This window comes from Elephas maximus, chromosome 23, assembly GCF_024166365.1.
Source record: "Elephas maximus indicus isolate mEleMax1 chromosome 23, mEleMax1 primary haplotype, whole genome shotgun sequence".
In the NCBI taxonomy this organism is placed as follows: domain Eukaryota; kingdom Metazoa; phylum Chordata; class Mammalia; order Proboscidea; family Elephantidae; genus Elephas; species Elephas maximus.
The window spans coordinates 79,647,786-79,670,604 of record NC_064841.1 but is presented as its reverse complement, the minus strand read 5'-3'; the positions used below and the strand labels follow the sequence as shown (position 1 = coordinate 79,670,604).

The following is a 22,819-nucleotide window of genomic DNA, read 5'->3' as shown; positions in this document are numbered from 1 at the left end:
GGAATCGACCCAATGGCAGTATGTGTGTGTGTGTGTGTGTGTGTGTGTGTGTGTGTAAACTTAATTAAGCTAATACATTTACCTTTACTGGAAATTTCAGCTGATTATACAGTTCAGAAACTAGAAGATTGTGACCAAGAGTCTTTCTCATCTTCATTATTCTTACTATAGCAGCATCAATCTGGTATTGTCTGTCTTGAAACACTCTTTCAGTGGTGCTAACTTGTTCCTCAACCTGTACAAAAAAGGGGAAAAAAAGCCAAGTATAAAGATACAGTTTCAGCATTAATTATTTCATCTCATTGAGTTTTATGAGAAAATTTCTTTTGATGCAAAGAAGAGCTGAACTTCAGATGAATCCTGCTTTGTTATGCATTTATTTGCTTTAGTAAAAGCTCAGCTCTCCAAAAAGAGCAAAACTCCAATACCAAAACTTAAAATTTTTTTTTGAAAGACTTTTTGTAAGTATATTTCCTTTATAAAAAAGCTGCAAAAACCCTGTATCAGACATTAGTAAATTAAATCTAGCAGCATAGTAAACAAAGCAAAATGTAACACCCATCACGATTTATTCCACAAATGTCAGCTTAACTTAACATTAAAAAATCTATTATGTAATTGAAATGATCACAGTAATAGTTTTATGGTAAAAATCGTACGATCTTCTTGATAGATGCCAAAGTCATAATAAAATTCAAATTCTATTCCTGGTTTAAAACAAACTTTAGCATACCAGGAATAATAAAAAAAGGAAAGAATCTGAACATGATAAACAGCAGTTACCAGAAACATTAGTAAATAGAATTATCAGTTTAATGTCAAACAGCAACCTAATGGGGCGTTACATACGAAAAAACATGTTTTCTTTTTTTTTGGCAGGGAGAGAGGTCTGTGCATGTACATAAGGGAAATATGTTCCAGGAAGGGAGCAGACCCATAGCATTCATCTGATTTTCAAAGGGATCCATGACCCCAGAAAAGGTTAATATTCCTCGTACAAGAGATAAAATTAGTCAGAAAAAAGATGAGGAAGCCTAGTAGCACTGCTACCCCTTAAAAACATTATTTTAATGGTTATAGCTATGTAAGAGAGAGCAAACTGAAGAGGTACACTGAAGTGGGGCAAGAAAATGATCATTGTTTGCAAATGACATGGAAAATCCAAGAAAACCAACTGAAAAACCATCAGAGCTAATGAATGTTCTGTAAAGCACCTAGATATAAGATAAATACACAAAGACAAACAGTGTTAATATGTACACGCTGGTACTTACTGGCTAACAATATAAAGAAAATAGATCCCTCTTATAGGGGGTCAGTATTTCATTGGCCCTTCTTGCTTAAAAACTCTTCAGTGCTTTCCCAAATCACTAATAAGCTTGACTGGTCTCTGTATGATCTGGCTGGTGTCTGCCTCCTCAGTCTGGCTCAGCAACCTGCAGCCACGGGCCTTCCTTTCAGTTCTTGAAAAATGCTCAGCTCATTCCTTTGGGAACGCCTGCCCCGATCCACAGTATTATGTGAGGCTTTCCTGCACCTTTCCATCATAACATTGACTTCAGCTGTAACAAGTCAGTCAATGTGTGATCGTCTGCTATCTGTCTTCTGGACACGACTGAAAGCTACTTCAAGGTGGGGACTTATTCCTTATTGTTAATGGCTTAATTTCCCACACTTTGCAGAGGACCTGGACCACCACAGGTGCTCAGTAAATATTTGCTGAATGAATGAAAATTTGTAACTTGCTAGTAGTAACTATTTAGTAAGAAATGTGCAAGACTGGAAGAAAACTAGAAAACTCTGATGAAAAGATTTGACTATATATATATATATATATATATATATATATATTTAAGTGAATCGGAAGATAATACAGATTTAAGGTGAAAACTGCAAGTTAATTCCATGCAGTCTGAATAAAAATATCAGTTTCTTATTTGTGGGAAGAAAAGACATGATAAAATGATTCTAAAATTCACTGGGAGAATAAACTTGTACAAACAGGTATATCAATTGTAAGAATCTGAGTGATGGCTAGAAAATAAATCAACAGAATTTTTAGAACAGAATTGAGAAACTGATCCATAATGTACTAATTTGATAGATAAGTGACAATTCAAATAAATTACCAAAGGATGGTATTTTCAATCTGGTGTTAAAATAGAGAGGGGAGGTTAGGTTGCTTTCTGATACTAAAATAATTTCCATATTGCTCAAAGATTTAAATGTAAAAACTACTAGAAAAATAATATAGACTATTAATTTTAAATTTTTGGGCTAAGGGAAGAAGGTCTTTCTTCGGCATGACATTAAAGCCAGAAACCATAAAGGACTATATACATATAGAACATATGCATATATTAAAATATATAGTATATGTATATATTAAAATATATATAAGTATACATATACTTGCAGTGAAACACAGTTAAATGTAAAAATACATATATTTATATATATATTTTTCTGCAGCTAAACATGGTTAAGTGCAAAAAAAAAAAAAAGAGCAGCTAACAACTCAATTTCAACTCACGGCAACCCCATGTGTATCTGGGTAGAAGTGAGTTCCATGATTTTTTTAAAAAAATATTTTATTTCTTCTTGGTGGTAACATACACAACCCAATGTACCTCTCTTCACAGCTTCTCCGTGAGCTGTTCAATAACAACGGTTAGACAGTTCACATTGTGCCATCATTCTCACTGTCTCTATCCGTACTGCTTCATCACCATTAATTTAGACTCTCTGCCCCTTCAAGTTCTCATCTGTGCTTTAGGTTAACTGTTGTCGGATTAAGTTTATATAAGTAATCCTTTATAAGAGGGCTATGCTCAAGGCAAACATTTTTTTATTAATTAGGCTAAACTGTCATTTAGTTTAACGATAGCTTCTGGGACAGTTCTGGTTCAAGGTTTAATTATTTCTGGGAACTAGTTTCAGGGCTCCCCCAGTCTCAATGGCTGTAGTTAAGCCTGGTTTCCGTATGAGTTTGAAATCCTGTTCCACACTTTTCCTCCTTTAGATCAGGATCTACCTGACGGGTCCTTGATCAAAATGTTCTGTGCTTGTATCTGGGCACCATCCATTTCTTTTGGCCTCACTGTAGTGGTTTATGGAGGTAATTAAACCTGCAGTCCGTTTAAAGGACTATATTTAAGAATTTTCACGCGGGGAAAACAAACAAGCAAACAAAAAATTCTTAGAACAACAAAAGAGGAGACAATGACTTGCCATAAATGACAAGGGGTGTTCTTGAAATACGAAGATAACATCTACCGATTAATAAGAAAAAGACATTCCAGTAAATGTAACAATGACTTGGACAAGCAATTAGAAGAAGAGAAAATTACAAATGGTTAGCCACCAGGCCGCAGCAGCCGCGTTTACTGACTGCTTGACAGCTGCTTGCCTAAGAGCTTTACAAACATTAGTCACTTAATCCTCACAATCTTCGGGGCAGTATTATGCCTATTTCAAAAGATGAGGAATTGAGGACTAGAAAGGGTACATTAATTTTTCTAAATGACTAACTGGCACAAAGACGATCAATCTTACTAGAAATCTAAGCAATTTAAATTAAAGTTGCAATGAATTATTTTTGTACCTGTCAGAATAGTGTGGGCAAAAGGCAGGTGGAGGTGAGAGAAAGCATGCTCATGAAATTTCGGGTTGTAATCTAGTAAAATCCATCAGACTTCAATTCGGCCAAGAGTGGTCAAACTAAAAAAAGTAGTTTTTACCCAGCAATTCCAGAGCCAGAATTTTAAACTAAAGGAACAATCTAATAAGTATGAAGTTCACAAAACTGTTTGTATCAGGATATTTAACGTACCCTTATTTCTGATTGCCGTAAGATGGAAACAACCTACATACCTTTCAACAAGGGCAATGGGGTCTGTGATACTAAAAATAAGGAACAAAATACAGTGATCCCTCCCTTTTTACGATTATATAAGCACATCAGGTATACAACTACAAAATAAGGAACAAAATACAGTGATCCCTCCCTTTTTACGATTATATAAGCACATCAGGTATACAACTACAAAAGAAGGAACAAAATACAGTGATCCCTCCCTTTTTACGATTATATAAGCACATCAGGTATACAACTACAAAATAAGGAACAAAATACAGTGATCCCTCCCTTTTTACGATTATATAAGCACATCAGGTATACAACTACAAAAGAAGGAACAAAATACAGTGATCCCTCCCTTTTTACGATTATATAAGCACATCAGGTATACAACTACAAAATAAGGAACAAAATACAGTGATCCCTCCCTTTTTTACGATTACATAAGCACATCAGGTATTCAACTACAAAAGAAGTGGTCAGAGTGCTTATCTCTCGGGGAAACAGATGAGTTTCCACTTCTGAATTTTAACTCTTAAATTTTACACTCTTTAATTATTATAAATTCCTAACAGTATGAAGGAATTTCAAAGGATATGAGCATTTAAAATCTTAACAGAGATGTCCAACTGTCACCAAAAAAGTTGTACTAATCAAAATTTCTCATTTTAAAAAGAAAGAAAGGATGCCTGTTTACCCACATACTTGTCAACCCTAGATATTATCAAACTTTTTAACCTTTCCCAAGTGGACAGGTAAAAAATGGAATATTATTTTAAAAAATTGACAAGAGTGAACATCTTTTATATATTTATTGGTCTTTTTGATTTTTCTTCACGTAAACTGAACGTATTTTCTGAGTAGGCTCATTTTAATACTTCTAGGTAAAAGCTGGACAAGTGAAGCGACCACCGTCTACTGGTGGAGGTGGAGAAAGTATTTGTGATAGTACTTCGTATCAATTCCAGCTGTGTTTTGAGCTGACCTCGCTCCTTCTCAAGGCTACTACTCGCTCCCATCTAGATCTGATACGTACGTGTACAAGATGGGGCCAGCTGGACACCCTTTTACAGACTGTGACTATTATCAGAGGGCCATCTGGGCCTCCTGTCTGTAAGTGTGATGGCAGCCTAGGACTGCGAGAGTCCTCTGCACTTTCGGCCTTAGAGCGTATGGTTCATAACCCATTCTGGGTAAGATTCTTCTGAGAGCCTGAGCAAAACTAGAGACACTCTATTTGTACACACAGTATTACACACACAATTTCAGTGGGTCCACTGACTCCAGAGGCCCCACAACTTCCATTCCAGAATCTCTACCTGAGGCTGAGGGTCACAGACTTGCTGAAATGTACTGCGCAAAATAAAAAGTAATTGGGTTTGAGAAATTACATGTTCTCTCCACGTTAACAGAATTTGATATAAGAAGATCCGACACGCTATTTTTGTGAATAGGAATGATAACTATTAAATATTTTTCTGATTTTCATTCCTATTGTGAATATAAAGAGTTAATGAAAGCTACATTAAAGTGAACTCATTATGTATTCAAACTAGGTATGTTAGAAATATGCTCCAGACCTCTAACGCTCAGGAAGCCGAGTGTGTTAGAGATACGCCCCAGACCTCTGACGCTCAGGAAGCCGAGTGTGTTAGAGATACACCCCAGACCTCTAACGCTCAGGAAGCCGAGTACAAGAACGAGCGGCTCCCTGACGAACACCCTGTAAGTTAAGGTCAAGTCGGTACATACAGTTTCCTTCATCTGAATCTGGTTGATCTTTATTCTGAACAACTTGTGCTTGAACTCTCCATTAAACACGAACTTGTCTCCGTCCTCGACGTCCTTCCCTTTTGGACTTTTCACCAGCACACGCGCTTTCCCACAAGCCAGAGACTGTAACGTTCTGCGTAGTTCGCTGTCCTCTGAACCGGGAGAAAATTGCAGGCAAGGGTCGGTATTAAAGGAACACACTGAACAATAACCGACAAAAAATCACAAAGTGTGAAGACAGCGGAGACCCAGTCCACGTCTTCTCTTTAAACGAACATGTGTTGAAAATACCGACACCTGAAAACTATACATTCATTTAGAGGTTCTTCATACCTATACCAGTAGCCACTTTTATTTCTTCAAAACTGAATTCATCCCCTTCATTGAACATGAGAAGCACTAACGTCTGGAACAGGGAAACTTGGAACTCCTTCTTTCCCTTAAAAAACAAAAAAAAAATTAATATATTACTTTCGAAGCTGTGTTTATACAATCTTTGAAAAATTGTAAGAGGACTTTTTTTGTTCTCAAACCTTCTGTGAGGGGAGTAAAAAATTAATACCCACCAAATAAGAAGAAATCAAGATATTGATTATAAAACAATACAAACATTAGGGATTATACTTAGAAATTCTTCTCTCGAAATATTTTTAAGTAGTAAAAGCTCCTTGGTAAATACCATTGAACAAGAAAGAATAACCATCGTTTGATGCCCGACACAGCCTAATAGCTCCTTCAACCTTTTTTTTTTTTAATCCTCCTGAAGTTCTCTCAGTGGACACACTAAGAGAAGGCACGACCTTATTAAACGAAGGACTAAGTACATAAATGACAGTAAACCTTTCAGCCCAGCTTCCCCTTCCACCTTCCTGTAACGTGCACGACTCAAACAGACTTAGGCTTGTATCTCAAGCAGTCCCCCGTCTGTTCACGAAGTCCCTGCTGCAGAGCTTCACCGCTTACAGTTAGAACACACACACCGAAACTAATGCGTGGGAAAATGCTAACTAGTTTTGCTTTTTAAAGTACTCATTTCTTCCTAAAGAGAAACTGACTGCATGAAGAAATCATATACTGGGATAATGTAGCAGGATAAGGTACTTCGTCTGTACCCCGGTCCTAACCTAGTAATGCAACGGCCCAGAGATAGCTGCAATCCCAATTCTGGTGTTTCCTTCTCTATGAACGGAGAGAGCTCAGTCACTGCTGTTGGTACATATTACGCAGAGGTTCACTTATAAGTCAGTGAATAAGGCTGAAATGGAAGGTAACTGAAATTAAATTTCATGACACTGTGGAGTAGAATGTGTAGTTTTATGTATATAAACTCGTGCAATAATACGCATACAATAAAAATGTATGTATATAATTTACAAAGCAATGCACAGATATATAGTATCTACGTAAAACATGAATTTTATGGTTTTACTTAGTGGACATAATTGAATTTTATATGCTAAACTGAAGTTAAATGAGAATATGAGGGGACTCTATATTGTATACTATTTTGTAACATGTTTTTCTCATTTATCGATATATGTACTCCCCCCTTGATTCAAAATTATCACTCTTACTAACAGCACTGCAAAAAATATTCTTATTTATTAATCTGTGAAAATGTCTTAAAGTAAGTTCCTAGAATTAGAACTACTAAGACAAAGCATGCATGGTTTGAAAGGTTTTGGGATGTATTTTGCTAAAATGCCCTTCATAAAGCTCATCACCATGTTTGCTCCTTTCAGCAGTGAGCAGAAGTTACTATCTAAAAAAAAATTTTTTAGCTTTTTTCAATCTGGTAGTCAAAAAGTGGCATCCTATCGTACTGTTGTTTGCATCCTTTGATGAGGAGAGAAGCTTAATCATGTTTTCATGGATACTGATCTCACATGGTTTTTACTATTAACCCTTTAACTGTTACAAATATCGTGTATATATTTTGCTAAGTTGCTTGCTTCTTAATTCTAGAATTCAAGTATCAACTTTAATTTCCAAGGAGGTGAGCTGTTTTGGAAACACTAAAAGGAACGTATTTACATGAGTTTCCCCAATATCTCTAGACAGTGTTTTGACTAATAAAAGAATTACGAGGGAAATTAATTTTATTGACTTAGAAAAGCCCGTGCTCAATCATACAGAACCAATCTTTTCCTTTCTTTACTACCAAAATACAATCCCAATTTAAAAAAATTTACTAGCATACTTAAAAAAATTAAAAAAAAAAACAATGAAACAGACAAAGAACTTACTTCTTTGAACTCTGCTTTCAAAACAGCATGCCCCAAAGTAGTCTGCCATTGGAGTTTTCGACCACTGTGCTTTCCGAGATAAAATGTCTTAAATACTTCCTGAAGTTTGATCATCTGTGAATCATAAAAAAACCCAACAATCTTAATTATGCTAAACACTATCATCTAAAGAATCACACATATAATTTACAAAGTTTTAACATTTGTTTTGCAGCCGAAAGAAAAGATGGGTTCTGTATTTTAACAGTTATTTTTCTGAATTCTATTGCCTTTTAAAATGTTTACCATTCTAGGACATTGGGATTTTCCATTACAGGTGGAATAATGTTTGAATTTGTTTAACAGTAAAGACAGGTTGTATTCTGCAGTAGTCCACATTCCCACACCTGGGCTCCCTATGGTCAGCGGTCAGTACATACACTGAAGACTGTTAGCTAGCAAGGAAACCCTGGTGGCGTAGTGGTTAAGTGCTAAGGCTGCTAACCAAAAGGTCGGCAGTTCGAATCCGCCAGGCACTCCTTGGAAACTCTACAGGGCAGTTCTACTCTGTCCTACAGGGTCGCTATGAGTCGGAATCGACTCGATGGCAGTGGGTTTGGTTTGGTTTTTTGATTAGCTAGCAAAATGAGAGATGCTGTCCTAAAGTTAGAGACCATCTCTGCAGGTCCACAGCAGCTTGCTCAGGCCATCTTCAGATTTCACTGGATGATCTCATTTTTTCATTCCAGTGAGGCCAGAAATTTCATTTATGCTTAGTTTATCCATCTTTCTCTCTTGCCCACAAATAGCCATCAACTCTTATCTACTTTCCATTAACACATGACACTATCGACTGTAAGGCATACAATTATTTTATGTACCATTAAGAAAATAAGGCAGTCAGTGCATTCTAAAACCAGAGACGTCCAAACGTGAAAGAAAATGTGTCTTACAATGAATTTAGTGAATCTCTTTAAAATCTGCCCCGCCTCTCCTTAGTGCAGGCCATCACCACTTTCCACACATAGACTACTAGCTGCTTGCTTTCACTCATCCTCCACGCCTCCCCAATTCATCCTGTTTGCCTCTCTAAAATCCCAACTCCTTCACTGCCCCACCCATCAGCTACAGTTTAGGGCCTAAACTGTGGCACAGTGTCCAAAAACAGCAAACTCCTTTACCTGACAACCCTCCACAGAAAGATGCTGCTTGTCCTCTCCTGAATACAGGTCCAGCTATTAGCCCCTTTCTCTGCACTCCTTCACAGCCAAACTCCCCAGAAATACTGTCTGTACCCCCTGTCTTCAATTCATTTCCAATTCACACATTGGGAGAAAAAAGATTACATATTTATTAAATTACTGATTGATTATAGGGTTCCTTTCTTTAAAAACAAAAAACTAAAAAATTCTATCAAATGTACATGTAGAGTTTTAAAGCCAAACGGTACTGCAATTTCTGTAAAAGAGCAGCCTAGCCCACGTCTCTTCACCCCCCCCGCAACCCCTTTCAGTCCCACTCTTAAGAGACAACTATTTCCATTTCTTTTAGCTGTTTCTTCTGGTATTTATCTCCAAATCTCTAAATGACATGCTGGTTTTGTTTTTCAGGTTTAGACATTCTCTTGATGAGGACTGGATTTCTCCACGACTGTTCTAGCTTCCAGGGCTACTGAGAAATCAGACCCCAGTCTAAATGCTAGCTATCTGCAGCTGACCGGCTTCCCCCAACTCTTTGGAATTTTCTCTTTATCTTCAATGTTCTGAAATTTGGTAATACGCCTTGTTGTCACTTTTTTCATTTAAATCTGAAAACTGGGATTATTTTTGTGTTATATCTTTGAACATCCTTTTTTTTTCCCCCCTATTCTTCACTTCTGGGACATCTGTTTGGTGTATGTTACTGGATCACTTAAATTCGTCAATTTTTATCTTTCTTCCCCTCCTATTTCCTTTGTCTTTGCGTTTCCCTTGGGGCAGGATGGTGCAATAGTTAGGAGTGTAGATCCGGAATCCAGACTGCCCAAGTCCAAATTCCATTCTGCTACTATCTAGCTCTGACCTCGGGCCAGTTATCTAACTTTTCTGGGCTTCCATCTCCTGATCTGTATAATGGGTACTGACTGCTGTGATGTAAAGCAGCTAGACTAGTGCTTGACAGAGAAACTACTACATGGGCTAGGCATTAATTTTATTACTTTCTAGGAGGTTTTCTCTTAGCTTCCAAACTTTCTACCTATTCTTATTTTACGGATTAAATACTGTCTTTCTCTGATACAGCTTTTTATATAATTTTTCTTCTGCATTATATGTTTTCTCGAGCTTCCCTTTGCTGTTACATATATTTCTATTTCTTCCATATCTCCTTCATTTTTCACTCCATTCACATCTGGTTTCTATGTGTATCCAAACTGCTACATCGGAGGTCACCAACGCCTTCTGTGTTGTAAATGTAATGGACTCTCATCAATTTTCATGTAGCTAGATCACTCAATAGCTTTTCAAACAGCTGACTGAGGACTTCTTCCTTCCTGACGTCTGTGATACTCAATTCTTGGGCTTCCCCATCTCTCTACTCCTTAGCCTTTTTCTTCTTGGTCTTCCCACGCACTCCACAGATGCTGGTACTCGCCAGGGTTCTATATTCCATCCCTTTACTCTCCTCCCTCTATACACTTTCCCTGGGCAATCAGGTTATTCCTTTCTTAATGTCACTGGATGGCTTCCCCAAACTCTTACCATAAAGAGTAAAATCCTTCCATGCCAGTACTACCGAGGCCTGACCCTGCTTAGCTCCCAAGATCACACGATATCGGGCACATGCAGGTGGTATGGCCACAGACAAGAGTAAAATTTCTAACGTGGCTTTACAAGGCCCCTTTTCTTCTGGGATCTCTGACCTCACTGGCCTGTCTTGTGCCCCCTCCCCTGGCTCTCTGTAGTCTACCTTGTTTCATTTTACTGAATGTACCTTCCCATCTCACCTCAGGTTTTCACGTTGTTTCCTCAGCCTGACCTAGTAACCTACCTCCCTAACAATTCCAGCTCCTTTTTCAGAACTGCTTTCTCTGAGACGCCTCTCTTACCGTTCTTATCCTTCATAGAATTTATTTCAATTTGTTATTTATTTACTTTGGACATTAAGCTAAAAATAGGCAGGGACCACACCTGGTTTTTTCATTGTTACATAATTTCCTCATGGCACATAGCAGGTGCTAAATAAACATTTGTTGAGTGAATAAACACCTGTTGTTCTCTGAACCCAATAAGCTTTTAATGCCTCTCTCCTTTTGTGCAAGCTGTTCTCAGTAATGCCTGTCAACTTCGTGTCTGCTTGGAAAACTCCTCTTCATCCTTCAAAACTCAGCTCAGTGATCACATTTCTATGAAGCCTTTCTGACATAGACTGACTGAAAATAATTCAGACACTTTCATACACTCACATTTGTACCTATTTCTCTGACAGCACTTATAACCTACTGCTCTTGCACACATGTACTCTATCTCCCCAGAGACTGTGGGCTCCTACTGACCAGGATCCACGTCTCATTCACCCCGCACACTTAGCCCAGGACAGCACTTAGCACGCAGGAATCACTTTAAGAGGCACTTAACAGAATTCTCATTCTCTTCCTTCTAAAAATTAAGTTATATTAATTTTGTCTAATAATGGTTTTCAATCCCATCCTTTCTTTCACATTTTCTCTGCTAGAATTTATCTCCTATATGCACCACTGCGACTGTCCCTTAACTGGTATCCTCTTACTTTTTCAACACATGACACAACCTCGCTTGCTGAGAGTGAAGAGGACTTGAAGCACTTACTAATGAAGATCAAAGACCACAGCCTTCAGTATGGATTACACCTCAAAGAAAACAAAAATCCTCACAACTGGACCAGTAAGCAACATCATGATAAACGGAGAAAACGCTGAAGTTGTCAAGGACTTCATTTCACAGTCAACACCCATGGAAGCGGCAGTCAAGACATCAAAGGACACATCGCATTGGGCAAATCTCCTGCAAAAGACTTCTTTAAGGTGTTAAAATGCAAAGACGTCACCTTGAAAACTAAGGTGCGCCTGACCCAAGCCTTGGTGTTGTCAATTGGACAATGAATAAAGAAGATCAAAGAATTGATGCCTTTGGATTGAGGCAAAGAATACTGAATACACCATGGACTGCCAAAAGAATGAACAAATCTGTCTTGGAAGAAATACAACCAGAATGCTTCTGAGAAGCAAGGATCATGCTTGACATCATGCTTGGTAAAGTAGAGGGTCAGAGGAAATGAGGAAGGCCCTCAACGAGATGGATCGGCACAGTGGCTGCAACAATGGGCTCAAGCATAACCATGACTGTGAGGATGGTGCAGGACCGGGCAGTGTTTTGTCCTGTTGTACACTGGGTAGCTGTGAGCTGGAACTGACTCGATGGCACCTAAGAACAACAACAATCCATAAAACTGCTGTCCTAAATTACAGGGTTGATCATAAGATTCCTTACCATTCCATTTCATAGCTGTGTTGAGCAACACTACTGAAATGGCCTGAGTTAAGTGAGTACGTGTGTCAGGGTAGTCCACTGCAAAGGAACCCTGGTGGCGCAGGGGTTTAAGCGCTAGGCTGCTAACCAAAAGGCCGGCAGTTTGAACCCACCAGCCACTCGGGGAAGAAAGACGTGGCAGTCTGCTTCTGTGAAGATTTCAGCCTTGAAAACCTGATGGGGGCAGTTCTACTCTGTTCTATAGAGTTGCTATGGGTTGGAATCGACTTGACGGCAACGGGTTTTTTTATTGATACTGTAACAAACATCTTGCTTCTACAAATTTTAGTTATGGGATTTACCAAACATACAGAAGCAGGCAGAAAAATTAGGATAATCATCCCAGTGTACCCTTCTCTATCTTTGACAACATCGAATCCAGGCATTATCTCATTTTCAAATGCTACAGTATACACCTCTAAAAGATAAGGACTCTTTCATAAAACATATTCCCTAAAAATAAAATCAGTAATTTGAGAAGCCTCCTAAAGCATACCTTCTTTTCTTCCAACAAATTCTTTCACTGGGATTAATTCCTAGTAGTGGGGATAATAGCAGCAGCAGCTAACGTGAGCGCTTTCTGTGTGCTAACTACCGTTCCAGGCATTTTAGATGTATTCACTCATTCGGCTTGCTCAACTCTGATCACTGATTTGAAAACGCAAACATTTCCCTATTTACTTCACGTCCTGTCAAACCGTATTCTGAAAAGGCTGCTCTGACTTGGCACACCACCAGCAATATTTGGGCATGCTGGTTTGACTGTAACCTCATTGGCATCATACACTGTCATTTTACTAAAACTAAGAAAAAAATTTTTTGAGACACTAGAAAAAAAAAAATCAATTGACACAACTGGGGAAAATATGTATATGAGTATTAGATTACAGCAAGCATGCAGATGCGCCCAAACTAAACACTTTTGAGAGTGAAAGTGGGCGTAAGAAGCACGCCCAGGCTATCAGCGTAAAGCAGCTGTGTCGTCAGGACACCGCCAAGTGCAGTGACCTAGCTTAGACAGTATTAAATTGTTTACTAGATGCCATAATAGCACCACGGTTATGTTATAGAAAAACGAGAAGTCCAGGGGAGGATCATGTTTATGTGTATAAAAGATTAAAGAGTTTCTTTTGGACAAAACATAAAACTTACTTTTGACAGTTCTCCTTCCCTGGTGACAAAAATAAAAATTTCTTAGTGTAGAACTAGCCAATGTGGCACAAACCTATCTTTCTAGGTTCACTTTATATGTTTTCACCTTCTCATGTTCCAAATAATAGATTACATATTCTTTTGGCAAACATTTATTAAGCACCTAGTTTGTTAGGTACTGTTTCAGATATCAATGTTAACATCCTGAATCCTTGACTTTAACAGGCTCTGTCTACTGGGATCTAGAAACTTTTAAAAATAGCTAATTAAAATACAGTATGGTGAGCCTGGACCATCTTTTGCTATAAAATAAAGAGTACTCAAACAATGACAGGCATGTCAAAAGGACACAGGGGCCAGCTGCAAGGTGCCCCCACTGGCCAGATCTAGTACAACTGGAGCATAAAATATAAAATAAGAACCCATGAATTCATAATGATAAAGATAACAGAGATAAGTAAATGGAAGTGAAAGGTGCAAAATGGAGACTACTAAACATATAGACGGAATGACGGAGCAAGAAAAAAAAAATCACCAGTCTGTAACCAACAAGGTAAAAACTGATTCAGACAAGAATAATCAAGTTGGTCAAAGTTTGATGAGAAATAAAGAGGTTTACAGAGTCTTAAAACATCTCCCTACAAATTCCTTAATAACTACAAAGAGAAAAATACGAATAAGACAGTGCAGAAACCAGGTTTAACATTCTAACCAAATGATCGTAGTTGATGTCACTAGTACGAGGCAGAAAGAGCCCTGGTGGAGCACTGGTTAAATAGTTGGCTGCTAACCAAAAGGCTGACGGATGGAATGGCTGCTCCCTGGGAGAAAGACCTAGCGATCTCCTCCCGTAAAGATTATAGCCTAGGAAACCCTATGAGGCAGTTCTACTCTGACCTACAGGGTCACTGTAAGTCGGAACCGACTTGACAGCACAGCAACAATAGTTTATCACGTGCCCTTTCACACATTACACAGGTAAGGATAACCTGAACTGAATCATGAGGGAACAGAAACAGAGAGACAGTCTATAAAAACTGGGCTGTACTTTCAAAATATGTCAGTGTCATGAAAGAAAAAGAAAGGCTGAGTTCCAGATGAAAGGAGAGTGAAAACATGACTACTAAACATAATAACATGTGATCCTGGACTGGACCTTATACCAGAAAAAAAAGGCTACGAAGCACATTAGTGAGAGAATTGATAAAATTAGACTATGGACCATATCATATATCAGATAAAAGTACTGTATGGATGTTAGGTTTTTAAGTTTCTGAATATGACAACTGTACTCTGGTTCTGTTCTCAGGAACTCACTAAGCAATAAGAGTAAAGGGGTGTGAGGCAACCTACTCTCAAATGGTGTAGGGAAAAAAAAAATCTATATATACGGGTGGGGCGGGACAGAGAAAGAGAATGATAAAGCACACGTAACAAAACGCTGAAAAACTGGGTCAAGGGCATCTGGAAATTATTTAAACCATTTTTCTGCAAACATTCTATAAGTCTGAATTATTTCAAAGTAAAGTTTAAAAACCTGCAATGTGGTAAGTGCTATGCTAGAGGCAGGCAAGGGTGGACTGAGGTGCTTAATCCCAAGTGATACAGCGAGGGGGTCAGGGATGGTTTTCTGGCAAAAGTGACTGCTGAGAAGTCTTAACTGAGTCTTCACTAGTAGGACCAAGTCAGTTTGTTAGGTCAGAGCACGGAGGATGTCTGGGGAAGGAGGTTCCATTTAATGGAAAACATGGAGGCACGAGAGAAATGCTCTGACCTGGGAGCTGCCAAGTCGTTCAATAGAGCTGGAGCATAAAATACAAGGGGTGAGTGGCTAGGAGGAGGCAAGGCCGACCCTAAGAGCCTTTATGTCTAGTGGGGGAGTTTAGCTTTTTTTCTAAAAATATATGTGTGTGTTGCGGGGTGGGGTGGGGGAGGAGGGATTCAAGAACTTTAAGTAGGAAAGTGACATTTCAGATGAAGTAAAAAAATGAGCAACAAGAAGGGACTGAATTAGGGCAGCAGGAAAAAGAAGAGGAGAGACGCAAGACGGAGAGAAGACGGTGGGCAGATGAAGAGTGAGGGGAATGCAACTCCCTTGTTTCTGCCTTGGAAAAACTGGCTACAATAGTAGTACCGTTTCCACAGGACGCAAGATTTAGGGAAGAAAAATGAAGGGTGAAGAGTAATTCTGGAGGCCTTGAGTTTGAGATATCTGAATATATTCAAGTTGGCAAGTGTGCACACACTTGAAGCTCAGAAGCTGGTTGGCGTAGCCTGGCAGTGGGTACAGGATGAGTCACAGAGGAAGAGTGTGAGGAAGACTGAGGAGAGCTCTGAGGAGTGAATTCTGGAGAACTTGAACATTTACAGGCTGAGAAAGGAGAAGCAAACTATAAAGGCAACTGACCGGTGGGTTCAGAAACAGAAGAAAGTCAAGAACAAATATTGTTTTACACACTGAAGAAATAGTTTCAAGGGAGAGGGCACAGTCAACGTCAAACGCCAGACAAGTGATTCAGGCTCTACAGCGCCACAGCTCTACGCCTTTCTTTGCTCCTTCCGTCCCCTTGGCCAGCCGGCCCTAACCCTATGAAAGTACCACTCATCTTCCAGACCGGGCTTAAGTGTCACTTTCCCCAGGAAACCTTCCCTGGTTCCAAATCAGAATCCATCTCTTTCACTCCCTTGTCCTTCTGGTGAAGCCCCTTCCCCATTTCACCTTGCGTCACAACTACTGCTGCACATGCCTGTTCCTGCCGCTGAACGTAAAGCTCACTAACACAGGTCCTCTCTCGTGTCTGTGAATTCCCTATAGAACTAGAGCTACGGCTGGCACGTAAGGCCCTAAACAATGCCATTCGTAAGGCTTTATTTAGCACTGTCTAAAATGGAAAGAAATAATATCCAGACATATAAAGCTCACAACTCTACAAGCAAACAACTTGTAAAACAAGATGCCTGTGCGGATGACGTGTTCAGTCTGATGCTCTCACTAACAGCGAGCAAGTTAAATCAGGCTAAGTCAACGGGCGCCACCGGCAGGCTGCGACGGACGTTCATGCACAGCGAGGTTACTCTGAAATGCTGCTTTCCAGACACTACACCAAGAATATTTTGATTTTTAATTTTGAGAGTCTGACTTAAAAATACTCTCGTTAAATACTTCTTGAGAGACAGCATGTCTGTGCACGGCACAGGTGTAACAATGGACAGCCTATGCTGCTTTGGCAGTACTCAGGTATGAAAAATCGACAAGATCTTCTTTAACACACTTACTTCTGGAGTTAAGTGTACGTCCATAGGTGTGTATGTTGGCCAGTACCCCATTGTGAGGATATTGACTGTCAGGTCTATAGAGCCTGGATCACTTTGATTCTGCATATACTAAAAACAAATAGAGAAATCCAAGATAAACAATTTATAAAAAAATAAACACTGCAATTTAAAAAAGTTTAACATTTGTCTGCATTAATTTTAGTCTTTAGATATATCCCACTGAAGATACACAGCCAAATAACGTGTTCTAAAGTCACCTGAAATCTTTCCTCTTCTCTACGTCATCAGTGTAATATTAGACTCATTTAAATCAAAGTTTTTAGGGGTTCCTTTTCTTTTTCCTTTGCATTTATGGTATCATATATATAAAACATTAACGGTAATTTTTAAAGATGAGAAGTTTCTTATTTTACATAATCTAAAATTTTTAAGAAGTTGCTCTACTTGAGAAAACAAGTTCACCTGCTTAAAATGAACCATGATGTCCTTTGAAAGTTCCATGTCCTTGAACATGCCCTCCAGTTTGCTGGTAAAGGCAGCACCACACTCTGTTACAAAGTAAAGGTGTTGTTGAAAATGTACCAGAAGCAACAATTACCACTGCAACGAATTCTCTAAACGCAGGGGAAATGCCCGGGTCCGCACATGCTTACCGTGTTTCAGTTTTGACAACATAGATTTTTCAGCATCTACTGAGGCACTTTTCCCAACAAGGAGTCTTTTTGCCAAATCTTTTTTATAAAATGCTTCAAAGACATCTTTGCCTGTTTATAACCAAACAAGAACAGTATGAGATATTAGACAGTTAGCACACAAATATAATACTTTGACTGCTGAAAAACCCTAAAAAGTCCTCACCTTAATGCACATCAGCTTTAATGATACTGAAATTTCTTGTGTTAAATTTCCACAAAAGAATACTTTCAACTCAATCAGTGGCTCTATCACTCTGTTTTCTGTATTAACGTGAAAATGCAAAATGTTTCTGCCAATTTACTCAAGAAAAAACGGGGCCCAAATTAAGACATTTTGATTTTATAGCATTTTATAAGTACCTGATTTTAGTAAAATAATATATAATATTTCTTACCATGAATAAACCTGAATATTATCATAATTTTGTCAAGGATTCTCTCTAGTTCTTCGTCTGTCGCTTCTTTATTGCCCGCTCTTAACTTTGAATCAACGTGCTTTGCTGCGAGATTAAAAGCTTAGATTATGTCAGAGATAAGTGGCCATTACACAACACATTTTCTAAATTAGAAAAAAAGAACATCTTTAATTTCTACAATAACTTTTCCAAAATACTACTTTATGACAGAAAAGGGAAATATCTAATTTTCTAATATAGCTACTTTCAAATCACGTGAGAATGCTCTCTAAAACTTTAACACAGCTAAAAATTGAATTTTTAAAGTTTGCTTAAATATCTTTTCTAATTTCAGAGTAAAAAGATAACTGATTTAATGAATGTGTATTGCTTTTACCAGCAAACTGAAGGCATGTTCAAGGGCAGGGAACTTTAAAAAGACATCATGGTTCATTTTAAGCAAGAGAATTTGTTCTTTTAAGTAAAAGAGCCTTTAAAAAATTTTATATTATGTAAAATAAGAAAATCCTCACGTTTAAAAATTACCCTGTTAAGTAATTATATGGTTGGGTTTCATATTACATTATTGCTCCTGATTCTGGAATACCCTATCTTCAAGATGTGGTATGATAAACTCTGACCAGGTTTTCTCAAAGAGAAGGAATTTTCTCAGGGCTTCAAGTGGTCAAATTCAAGGGGACACTGTCTCATCCCTGAGTACAGAGTAACAGTGATTTTACTAGGCGCTTGTTTCCCAGGCTACACAGATCAGCTAGGAGGGGCGGCTGAAGGGAGGGAGGAGGAAGGTACAGTTACAGGACCCAAGACCTCCAGAAGCCCAAATTCCCAAGAACTAAACATGAGGCTTCTTCTAGAGAAATCACAATCAAAAAAGTGGTGCAAAAGTAAAATCATATTGCCTTGTGAATTTGAATTTCTTTTGTTGTTGTTTTTTTTTTTTAATTTTTTATGATGGAAAATGCTGAAGCTGTACAGAAGCAGACAGATGTATGATGAGCGTGACATCCCACTGCACACCTTCAACAATCGTCAGTTCCTGTCTAACCCTGTATCACGTGTATCTCCTCGCCGCCCTTATTCTTCTATCCCTTTGCAGAGTATCTGAGTAGTGAAATTCTAGGAATCCTGACATACTTGGATATTACCATGAAGTAACTGTATAAAGTAAAAACTGTTCTCATCTCAGTATTTTCTAGTGGATCTATGAATTTTCTAGGTTCCCTTTTCCTCAGGGAGTTAAAAGGCATCTTCAGTCCAATTTAAAAAGTGCTACCTTTGAGATCTCAATTTTATTCTATTTTAATACTAAATAGAGGATGCAAAGACGGTGATTAAGAAATCTCATTTTGAATTTTATCCAGAGGCTGAAGAAGTTGTCCTCATAATGCAGAAGTGTTCATATATAATAAACCTTCTCAATCCAGTTTCTGCACACAAATTAATTGCTTGTAATCAAGATGGAGAATTAAGTTGATCTTTACAAAACACAGCTCTGAAGCTGCTAGTCCAGTAAACATAAATTCATATCCTCTAAGGAACAAGGCCCACATCAGCAGAACAAACCTTTACTGGACCTTCTTTTGTGAGGTCAAGCTTCATTTCTTTACAAGACTACTACATTCGCCTTGTGGAAGCACCACGTGTTTCTACTTGTGAAGACACATGTGTGTATACGGTTTTCTTTGAAAACATGGGTCCTAAGAAGGTTTGATACAAGGCCTTCCTTCTCCCTTCCCATGAAGAGCACGGGCATTTGGGGAATAAATTTGCTTGAGTTTTGCCTTATTTTTCCATATTTAAAAAATATTAAAGAAAAAATTTTTTTCTACCAATCAATTCTGCAGGCTTATTTGGTCGCTTGTTGATAAACGTTTCAAAGGATTCCTTCATCAAGTTGACAAATTTTTCATTTTTCTGGAAGCACACTTCTATGATGTGGTCCACTTTATCCTTGAAATCTAGCAGGTCTTGCACCATATCTTTATCTTTTTCAGGATTGATAACTATTGTTGTTCCAAAAGTCTATAAAAACAAATAAATACCAAGTTGTCAACAAATTTATGATACCAAAAATTACTTCTCTTGCTCTCGAACAATTGTAATAGTTTAATATAAACTACTTTTGGTATTAAATGTTAAGTAATTTGAAAAGAGTTTCATAAATTTACTCCACGTTTTAAAAATTGTTCAGTGACTATATAATTAATGGTTCAGTGTTACAATGCCGTTTCTGGAAGAATTTACAAGTTACTGGGAAAATGTCCATTGCTTTTTAACAACTTTTACTTAAAAACTCCCCTAGTAAAGATTAATGAGTGTGCCATCACAGAGGAGTTCAGTGGCCAAGTACATTTTAAAAAATATTGGGAATGAAACAAGACATGCATATTTCTAACCGCAGAAAGAGTTTTATTCACGAACGTGCACTGCGAATCTTGGGACAAAGATACGGTGTATCTGACTGTGACAGGCCATCCTACTTGAGTGGTGTTTTACAGCTAATTCTTCTGTAAACACTGAGCCAGGTCATACTTATTTAGCCCTGGAACAGCCGCTCATTTGACACATCCTGAGAAGGTGCCTACCTTGCACCTATTTGGATTTCCATACCATAGTGTTCTTTCTCCTTCACTTCTAATCATGAACAGCTCCAGTTTTTGCCCTCTATTTTTTATTTATAAACGTTATATTGAACATTACTAAAAATTTACCTGTGGCAACAATAGTTAATTGTTTGACAACATAAACTACAAAGTGAAGATGTGCTGAATACAACTATTATTAAATATATTTTTTGGAAAAACTGGTCTTAATGGAATATGCACACATACTTAGACATCATGTTTGCTATGCAGGCAGATTACCGGTGAAAAGACAGAAAGGAAACTGATATAAATACCCTCTTGAGAGGGAAACTGTATGACCTGCAGAGCTGGGGGGGATTTACTTCTTATTCTATAGGCTTTTGTACTGACTGTATGTTAAATAATACATGTATATGACTTAAAAACACACACACACAAACCTTGTCTTAACAAGTTAACATCATGCCCACTGGTCAGTTTCCCAGGCTATTTTTCAATTAGAAGGGCCAGCTTTATTTTGACGACATGCTGTGTTGAACGCAGCTTTCCACTGTGTCATGACACAGCTGCTTACGGTTGATACAAACGAGTAACAGCCATAAACCACCTCTGATTTTTGCTACACAGATTGAAAATTGCAAAGGTGAACTCCCTGAGTTCAGCACATAATCTCTCTAAAGAATACCTCAATGGCAAGAAAACTTATAAATCTTCATCAACTTTTCTTTAAAGCTTTATTGCTGGTGTGGTATAACTCAGTTATGACTTTAAATGTGACCATACAAAATCTTGAGGCTGTATGTGCACAGGTTTTCCACATGCAGACTTCAGGCTGATTGTTCCATAAGGCAACAGGCAATCTTCTGTTTATCTTTTTATTTCATTCAAATTTTTGCAGATAATTATAGATTCATATATAGTTGTAAGAAACAATATGGAGAGATCCCACATACTCTCTGCCCAGTTTCCTTCCCCCAGTGGTAACATTTTGCAAAACTATAGTACAATATCGTAAACAGGATATTGACACTTGTACTCTTTAATAATCTTACTCAGATTTCCCCAGTTTTATTTGTGCTCGTTTGTGGGTATATTAAGTTCTGTACTTTTTTATCACCTGTGTAGGTTCACGTGCCCACCATCAAGGTCAAGGTACTGAACCGTTCCAACACCACAAGGATTGTGCTGATTTCCTTTTTATAACCACACCTACATCTCTTCCCTTTACCTATCCCTAACAACGTGTTAACTATTAGTCCTCCATTTCTAAATTTTGTCATTTCAAAAATATTATATAAATGGAATAATACAGCATGTAACCATTTGGGGCATAATTTCCTGGAAGTTTTGTTTCTCTTTTTACCATTGTCGTGTGCTGTTAATTCTGACTCACAGCGACCCCAAAGGACAGAGCAGAACTGCCCCATAGGGTTTCCAAGGAGCGGCTGGTTGATCTGAATTGCCGACCTTTTGGTTAGTAGCTCTTAACTGCTACGTCACCACGGCTCCATTCAAGAGATATGCCAGGGAAATTCTGAAGAAGACCTATCAGTGAAGTGGTACAATGCACCTTAATTGATTATATGCAACTAAAATGATTACACCTCTTTTAATAACTGAAAGGTGATACCCAAGAAGCCTCTGTATTTGGGTTGAATTGGACATTCTATATATGTAGAAAAACATGCTTTAAAATAGAAGCTTAAATAGTATATCCTATATTTGGGTTGCTAGGAAATGTATCAGCATATGGACCAACCTAATATTAACATAGCAAATGTCTGTAAGTTCACATTTAGCAAAAACATGAGAAGAGCTCAGGTTTAAAAACAGATTTCAAAAAACTACTAGCTTTTGAAAATCATGATTGCAGAATTAAACCAGTATTAATGCTGACGACAAATGGCCAAATGATTGTTCTTTAAGACATATACTGGGATGATATTCACTACTGTTGGGGTCATATTAAAAAAATATAAAGTTAAATATTTAAAGAGGTGATGTGGAAGGAAAAGGAAGACTACTGTCCTCTTTATCATCTATGATCAAAGAACAAAAGGTACTTCAAAATACTTCAATTCCTTCGCCAGGGCACTACGAGCACTTTGAAGGGAGAAGTCCTGCTCCCCGTCAGCACAGAGACCTAAGTACCTTGATATACTCGCTCCAGTGCTGCAGCAGTATCTGCTGACCACCCTTCACCCGACTGAACAGCTGGTGCATCTGTGTGAGGTCGGGCACTCTATTCTCATCAAGTAAGTGATCGAGCCCTGAAATTATACAGTAAATGTTAA

The 22,819-nt window shown here is 38.1% G+C and overlaps 1 protein-coding gene across 1 annotated transcript in view; it reads right to left on the bottom strand.

Annotated features, from left to right (window-relative positions):
- Window positions 1-22,819, bottom strand: part of CUL4A (cullin 4A) — a 60,391-nt gene that overhangs the window by 2,201 nt on the left and 35,371 nt on the right. Inside the window, exons 10-19 of the mRNA XM_049867189.1 lie at window positions 22,677-22,795; window positions 19,770-19,962; window positions 17,920-18,024; window positions 17,483-17,593; window positions 17,292-17,377; window positions 16,830-16,937; window positions 7,879-7,992; window positions 5,966-6,071; window positions 5,612-5,784; window positions 83-235 (exon numbers count right to left, since the gene is read on the bottom strand). Of these exons, the coding sequence (XP_049723146.1) occupies window positions 83-235; window positions 5,612-5,784; window positions 5,966-6,071; window positions 7,879-7,992; window positions 16,830-16,937; window positions 17,292-17,377; window positions 17,483-17,593; window positions 17,920-18,024; window positions 19,770-19,962; window positions 22,677-22,795 (1,268 nt within the window). The remainder of the gene's footprint in view (window positions 1-82; window positions 236-5,611; window positions 5,785-5,965; window positions 6,072-7,878; window positions 7,993-16,829; window positions 16,938-17,291; window positions 17,378-17,482; window positions 17,594-17,919; window positions 18,025-19,769; window positions 19,963-22,676; window positions 22,796-22,819) is intronic.